The sequence below is a fragment of the Apis dorsata genome, unplaced genomic scaffold, assembly GCF_000469605.1.
Source record: "Apis dorsata unplaced genomic scaffold, Apis dorsata 1.3 scaffold_44, whole genome shotgun sequence".
In the NCBI taxonomy this organism is placed as follows: Eukaryota; Metazoa; Arthropoda; class Insecta; order Hymenoptera; family Apidae; genus Apis; species Apis dorsata.
In genome coordinates this window covers 2570608-2578978 of record NW_006263346.1, presented here as the reverse complement: position 1 = coordinate 2578978, position 8371 = coordinate 2570608, and the positions used below count along the sequence as shown (strand labels likewise).

At 43.4% G+C, this 8371-nt stretch overlaps 1 protein-coding gene across 3 annotated transcripts in view; it reads left to right on the top strand.

Annotated features, from left to right (window-relative positions):
• The window catches only part of LOC102679352 (protein groucho-like), a 126385-nt gene extending 118023 nt beyond the window's left edge, over nt 1-8362 (top strand). For 2 of the 3 annotated variants that reach the window (XM_031513926.1, XM_006608823.2), the window contains 6 exons: nt 4659-4781; nt 4861-5143; nt 5614-5869; nt 6141-6416; nt 7248-7851; nt 8133-8362. In XM_031513926.1, the coding sequence (XP_031369786.1) occupies nt 4659-4781; nt 4861-5143; nt 5614-5869; nt 6141-6416; nt 7248-7851; nt 8133-8240 (1650 nt within the window). In that variant the 3' untranslated portion in view covers nt 8241-8362. The remainder of the gene's footprint in view (nt 1-4658; nt 4782-4860; nt 5144-5613; nt 5870-6140; nt 6417-7247; nt 7852-8132) is intronic. The other variant, XM_006608824.2, reaches the window with a different exon arrangement.
• The last annotated feature ends 9 nt before the right edge of the window (nt 8363-8371 follow it).

Sequence of the window (8371 nt, the reverse complement as noted above, 5' to 3'; positions counted from 1 at the left end):
ACCACGACACTCCTCTCTCCCTTCTCTCTCCCTCCATTCTCCTTTTCCTTCTCCATCTCCCTCCTCCACTTTCACCAACTGCCACCACATCGTCCCTGTCCCTCTCTCTCCCTCTCTCAAGTTACACCACGTTCTCTCGATGCCTGGCTGGCTCGCCGCTTCTGCCGCGTTGGCTGCCGCTTGCCAAGTTGCCTGCCGGCGGACCAAGTCGTCCCTAACACTACAAAGTCTATATATCCACGGTGTACCCAACGTCCCCTCCTCCCCTCCGCCTTTCCTCCTCTCACTCTCCTTTTCAACCCACCCGTTTGAGAGGTACGCGGACCCCCATATTGATCGTGGCGCGAACCCTCTTTGCCGGAAAGGCTGGTGCCGGCGGTACGATCCCTACGGGGCTAGGTGTAAGTAAACTTACGTGAACGAACATTGGTCCGCTCGTGTACACTCCCTTCAATACGTGTGTACTCCAATACACCGCTCCCTTTTCGCTTGCGCCGATATCGTAGGCAAAAGTGAGAAACGAGGGGATGGGGAGAAGAAGAAGCTCTCTCCTCCTCCTTGTGAGAGGAGCCATCGAGTGCTTTCGGTATTTCAACGGCGAGAAGGAAAACGATGCGTTCGCGCCACGGGGGGGTAGATAAGGGTGTTGAATACACCGGCGGCGAATCGAACGTATTGTTCCGGCGGGGAAAAAGCGGGGTCCTACGATACGTGTCTGATAAAGGAAAACACGCGTGATAAAATATAAATAAGCGAAGGTGTTGGAGCAACATGCGAGATCGAGGCTATTCCGCTGAAAGATAAAATAACTGAACTTGGCTTTCCCAAGGATGGAGAGAGGGAGGGAGAGGGCAAAAGTCGAGATATATAAAAATTCTACGACACGTCGAAACTTTGGTAACGACGATTCATACGTGGGCTTCCCTTTATCCCCGGGCTAACCATCTTCGTTCCTACGTAAATCCAAGATCTTCGAGATTTCTCGCATTTTTATGATAATGCCTCGCCTCTCTCTCTATCTCTCTCTGTATCTTCTTTTTCGTGTTTTGCTATTTTTCTTTCGAGGAATCGTTTCTTGGAAATATCGAAGTCCTCTCTCTCTCTCTCTCCTCCCTTCATCCCGTATGTTTTCTTTCACGAGTCGATTTATTCGGAAAAAGGAAGAGTATAAATATATATATATATATATATACGTACTGCCGGTTTCGACGAGGCTTTCCTTTCCAGGAACACGACAGTTGTAACCAGAACCGATTCTCGTGGCTGCTGGCCGGATAAATAGTGACTGGCCATTACCAGGTAACGAGGAGACGGCACACCGGTATTCTCGTTTTGCCCCCGCGAGAGTGGAAACGGATCCCGCCTCAGCTCCTCTCGTTCCAGAAAAGTCGAGCGAGATATCCACATAATACGGCTCCTCGGGGGATTCCTTCTGTTTGAGAAGTCGTTCCACGATGACCGTGTTTTCTTGCATCTTTCCGAGGAATTCGCCCCCCTCCAGCTTTTTTTATCGCGTGAACCGACGACCACTGGCCAGTCTTGATCTCTTGTCCAACTATCTTTCTTTTAATATCTTTGAAATTCGTGTTGTTCACTTGTCAAAATTTTGATCTCTGTCTCGTCACGTAACACACCTGTAACTTCGAGTAATAAAAATTCGCTTGATTCTCTAATTAAGATTTACGAAAATCTATTATTATTATCGTTTCTCCTAATTTTATTACATACATTCTTCTCTTCACTTAATAACTTAACATAATCTTTGACATCTTTCAATTGGATAATAAAAAGGAAATGATCGATTGTGAAAGAGAACAGACGATAAATTACAAAAGTTAGAAAGCTTCGAAGCTTAGCATCAGAATAATAATAATAATAATAATAATAATAATAATCCTTCGAACCTAATTTCATTTCCCTTCGCATCATCTCTCCTACCCGTATAATTACCCGCAAATTCCTGGAGAAGAGGACAACACCGATGGCGGTCCCTAAATCACGTGGCGTATAGTAGTCTCACCACTATTTCATTTCCTTTCGCAGCCTCGACGCACGAGGTCCTCGAGAAAGGGGGATGATAACGGGGGAAGCTCGGGGGTAATGGACCGAGGCGAGGAGGAGGTGGCAGTGGATGAGAGGCGAAGGGTAATTGAGAAGAGGAGATTTACTTCAGGGTTGAGAGAGGGTAGTTTACGGGTTGGGGGACAGGGAAGTTATCGGGGACAGGAAAAAGGCTCACGGCCGCTTCACGTGGGAGAGAGGGAGGAGAAGTGAGGAGGGGGGAAGAGATACGTCGACCGTGTCGACGACAAAACTGTCGCTCGTAAAACTTCCTCCCGATAATATCTTCCACGCCTTTCGGGACCTTTTTCGGTTATCTGTCTATTGGTCGTATTGAGAGCTCCGTTTTCGAGTGACGACTCCGTTTTCGGGGTGGCATTGACGCGCGCCACCCTCTCTCACACGGTCTCTATTCCATGGAAAGGAGAAGATGGCCGAGAATTAATAGTATATATGGAGCGATATAGAAGAATGAAATTTATTTAAATCGTACACTCTGTTCCATTCCGTTTATCGCGAAAATGAGGTTGAAAAAGAAGGGATTGGAGAGTTAAGAAATTATTTCAACGATTGTTTTGATAATTGTAATATCGTTTGAACGTAACGATATATAGATATAAACAGGAGGATTCCGTTTAACAGATGTTATGTTATTGATAGAACTATAACTACAGTTTCTCGTCGTCGTTATTGTTGAACAATAATTAACAAATTTCTCATAATTCAATGTTATTATTACAACGATTCGCTGTATTGTTTTCTATCGCGTATAATAAATACACAATTTCAATCATTCATTAAGGTTCTGATTTCCACTTTTAACATTGTCCACCCTCGAATCCACGTCAAAATGGTTGATTAAAATTTAATTGATACTCGATTAATCAATTAACCCCGAATTATTCTCCGTAAAAAAGAAAACAAATATCCGAAGATTTATTGGCCATCGAGATGGTATATCGAGCCTCTCATTTATAAATTTATTATTAATCGGAAATTTCGCAACGTTCCTTTTTCCTTCTTCCTTTCTTTTTTGGACTTATCCCATCTCTCTAAGCGAATGGAGAAATCTTTATCGCCTAAATTTTTATCGCTCTCGACCGAGTCCACGATTTCTCGCCATTATTATTTGCTCTTCCATCTCTTTTCCACAAAAGCAAAAAGAAACAGGAGATTGGTCGGATGGGGCGCGGTAATTCAATTGCTCCTCCGTTGGTACATCGACGGGCAAATATTTTATTTAATCATGAGACACTGTTTAAACGGTTCGACGTTTCGTGATTCGTTTTTCGTCGTCCGCCCGAAACGAAGAATCTCTCTCGTATTGGAAAGCTTGGACGGGATTGATGAGATCGCATTAACCGAGAGCGGGTTGTATACAATCCTGGAACGACTTTTCCCATATAGATAGATCTCGTCGTCGCTCGTTTTACGGCTTTTTCCCGTCTTTTCCACTCCTCCGTGAACGAGCATCCAGGCTTGAATATTCCAACGCGACTTACGTATTACGACTGTCGTATCTTTCGTGTCGTGTCGTGTTGTAACGTTTGCGTATAACGTTTATGTATACCTGATAACCGATTGATGATACGGAAAAAAATTGTTTGGCACGAAGCGAGACGGCAGATGGAAAATATTTACTTTTGGCTATTTGGCTACGCGGATCGATCTTCTCTCCGTTATATTTATTTATATAAATATTCGAATGGAAACGTGTAAGCGGCGTTCGTGACATGGCGAACGGACGAATGTATCTGATGCCGATTATTTAAAACTTTAATCCAATCCTTAGAAAATTGTGCCTAGATTATTGAAGTTGTAAAATTGATGGCCACGGTCATGAGAGGATCATTTAGATCGTGGCATTGCTTCGGTCAATGTTATTCGAAGATTACACGAGGCCATCGAGATCGTGACATTAACAGTTAAGGTCGCTTAAATGATGGGGGTCATCGAGATCACGTTGAATGCCACTTGAGGTCATTTAAAGATCTTGGGGAAGGGGGGAGGGCGATGATCTAACACGTGTCTTCGATTCGTGATCAATACGAGTTCGTTTCGTTTTAAATTATCAAATATGTGTAATATTCATAGATCGTCACAAATTCGAGTAAAAAGAATTTTTCTTAAATTCAAAAGATTAGGAAATAAAAGGAGAAAATCAACGCTTCTCGAGATATCTAACGAAATATTCTTGACACGTTTTTGATTGATCCTTTTGATCAAAAGAAACTTTCCAAAATTTATAAATAGATTTAACACTGCACTTCAGGCCTATTTTGCTCGAACCAGCAACTCCAGACTCAGATCGGTGTGTAAGATTATCATCTAATTACTCATAAGATAAGATTACATCTCATAAGATTATATATAAAGAGCTTAGGAATCTATTTATAAAGCGATATTCTAAAAAAATCAAACATAAATAAATATTGTCGCCGCTGGAGTTAACTCACCGTTGGAGAGCAAAGGGTTAAAAAAGAAACATTTACATTCGTTTCAAATTGATAAAATAGAATTAAGAAAGAACTAAACGTAAATATAATATAATATTCTCGTTTCTTTCGTTCTTTCAACCATGATTCCTCTCGTTACAGAGAAGTTCGATATCACCCGCGGAACGCGAGAAGTATAGCAGGCCGCGATCGACCGACCCCCAACACCACGACCACCTTCCACTCAAGAAGATGAAGAAAGAACAGGATAAGGATATAGGCCATGTAGGTATCCAGGATGGTTCTCCATGCCCCGCCGCCGATGGTATACCTTTAATAAAGCCGTGCACGTTTTCCCCGATAGCAAAGCGATGGTGAAAAGAGCGACCAGGACTTGGTGGTTGATGACGCCAGCGAGGGGCCGACGAGCCCTACGGCGAATGGCACAGCGTCGCCAAGAGAAAATGGGCTTGACAAACTCGGCCCTTCCTCGGTGCCTTTGAGCAGCCAAGTGAAGAAAGAAGTCCCGCCACCATCGCCGAGAAGCGGCACGAGCAGTAACGCGAGCACACCCTCGGCTAAGAAGATGGAAGAACGAGAAAAACCGACTACGCCTATCTCGAAACCCGTCACGCCCACATCAGCTGGTATGTTGTCGCCCCTCTTTTCCTTATTTATCCTCGAGTTTGCAATATATATATTCGAAGCGAAAAGAAAAAAAAATATTCAATCAGTATAAATATCCTTGAAACATTGTTCCATTCGTTCGTGTATTATAACTTGCTCATTTTAAATGAGCAACTTTAACAGGACTAACGGTGTGAGAATTTATTCTCATATTGTTAATGAGAAACAGAAATCTTACGGCTTTTTCAATATTATCACGTCAAATATTAGACAGCAATTAGTGATATTACTTACTTACTTACTTGCTTGCTTCGCTTATATTAAAAAATTCAGAAGGTAAACGTTCTGGTGGGATGGATTTCGTTCTCCTTTGCATAGAGCGCCTCGGTGTGTATGTATGCGCGTGCGCGCGCAATAACACATTTCCGTATCAATTACGATGATGGAAAATACTTGGGCAAGTATCTGAGGATGAATGTATGGTCGACAGGTGGTAGCAGCTCCGGGTCCGGTGGTCTGAAACCATCGAGTTCCAGCAAACCACTGGTCTCGGCTTCGGCGGTCGGCCCTTATCCGCCACACTATCCGCCGCCACATCATCCACCCGCAGGACCTCATGTGGACGTGCTGGGTTATCCCCCAGCCCTGAATGGATATCCCACAAGACCGCCTCTTCAGCAGCTCTACGATCCTCACGGAAGCATGAGGGCTCCTCTCGGACCTCTCGGTGTACCCGGTGGCAAACCGTAAGCGCTTTTCTCGGCAATCCCTTCCTTTCGTGCATTCGCACGTTGATTCCCAATACCGAACGTAAGAGAGGTAATTCGATAAAGTAAGAGAAAATATTTTCGAAAATTGATTCGACCTTAAATGGATCATCGAATTATCTTGAGTGAAGAGAGTTTTAAAAGTAAATATAATCTTTCAAACCCTCTGCTTCCTTTCCATCCACGAATGAATTTAATTAAAAAAAGAAAGAGAGGAATGAACGAATTAACAAATTGCTTTGTTCCGCAGCGCGTACAGTTTCCACGTGTCGAGCGAGGGCCAGATGCAGCCGGTTCCATTCCCTCACGACGCTCTAATTGGACAAGGAATACCGCGACATGCACGCCAGATAAATACCCTGACACACGGGGAGGTGGTGTGCGCGGTGACGATCTCGAATCCGACTAAATACGTTTACACCGGTGGCAAAGGATGCGTCAAGGTCTGGGACATCAATCAGGGCGGGAGCGGTAGCGCGAAACACGTTTCGCAGCTTGATTGCTTGCAACGAGACAACTACATCAGGTTGGTTAAACGTTACGTTTCGCGCTGCGTCGCATTAACTTTACACGCCGTCTGGCAAACGCGGGAGATCCGCCGCTGAATAAATTCCGATTAGGCAACGCCATTGCGGTCTCGTTTACTTACCAACCGTTGATACGTGTAATTTCGGGATATATCGGGTCTAGTTAAGCGCGGGTAGCTACAAGGTAGTTTGAAACGGTGTCAGTGGCCCCTTATCTCGGCTTTGAGAGCGTTGATTGCTTCAAAATTGAACGTATCGGGGGGGGACTTGAACGGGTTTACCGCCATGTTAGACATCGGTGATCGATATCATCGGGTATTGAAAACATTGCCACTATGTAACCGGTTAATATCCTTACTTTCGATATCTATTCGCCTGTTTAAAACTATCTATAACATTTGGAACCGACGTTGGTCCAACGGTTTTAACTATACGTGGAATTTTAAAGGGGTTTTCAAAATGTTTGGTGTTTACATTTGCGCGAAAGGTGATATTAAATTTCTAATCTTTGGCAGACCCCGTGATGGGTTAAGTTGGCTTCTATGTATCCATCCATATTTCGAACGCACTTAAACTATTAACACATCCTATAACCGCATCGCTTTCCATCGTGATATTTCATTCAAAGCTGGGTGATGGCATCGATCGGTCGGCTCCCATCATTTATTTTATATCCTCGGGAAACGTTAACAGCTTGCATGGAACATTCGTTATCACGTAGCAATTAACGAGTCGAATCTATCCAATATAACCTAAAAAGAAAGAAAAATAAAATAAAATAAAATAAAATAAAATGTTAACACAAACTAATATTTTAATTCTCATTACAGATCGGTGAAACTATTACCAGATGGGAGAACCTTAATCGTAGGCGGTGAAGCGAGCAACCTCAGTATCTGGGACTTGGCGAGTCCAACACCAAGGATCAAAGCGGAGTTGACTTCGAACGCGCCAGCTTGTTACGCTTTGGCCATCTCCCCCGACTCGAAAGTCTGCTTCAGCTGTTGCAGCGATGGGAACATCGCCGTCTGGGATATACAGAATCAATCTCTGCTCAGACAATTCCAAGGTCACACGGACGGCGCCTCGTGCATCGACATCTCTGCAGACGGCTCGAAATTGTGGACCGGCGGATTGGACAACACGGTCCGCTCTTGGGATCTGAGGGAAGGAAGGCAGTTACAACAGCATGACTTCACTTCTCAGATATTCTCACTGGGCTACTGCCCTACAGGCGAGTGGTTGGCAGTGGGAATGGAGAACTCAAACGTTGAGGTGTTGCACGCCACGAAACCGGACAAATATCAGCTTCATTTGCACGAATCTTGTGTACTTTCGTTACGTTTCGCTACCTGCGGCAAATGGTTCGTCTCAACTGGCAAGGACAATTTGCTAAACGCGTGGCGTACGCCATACGGTGCCTCGATATTCCAGGTGAAGTTTCTATCCATCCTGCTCTGGATAATAAATGGATTATGACGTTGTACAGTGAGGTTTCTTTTGTATAGTGGCAATGAATATTATTATTATTATTATTAAGTCAAGGAAAAAGGGAAAAGTGTGTTTAAGTATCTTATTTTATATGAAACACGTATAACTTTATCAATTTCGTTTTCGATTCATATTGTATTAGATATAATATTCAAGAAAACAATCTGATAATATTTTTTCTTAATGCGTTTGGTATCTAACAAAATAATTTCATCTTGTTACAGTCGAAGGAATCTTCGTCGGTGCTCAGCTGCGATATTTCTACAGACGACAAGTATATTGTGACTGGATCAGGTGATAAGAAAGCTACAGTGTACGAAGTGATATACTGAACAGTTACAATGATCGATGCGACATTGAGACACTGGAACATCGTCGAGTGTACTACGCTTTTACATTAGTTCGTATGAGAAACAAGAGGGTTCTGTTCCAAGAATACCCATCAAAGATTAAATTGAAACTC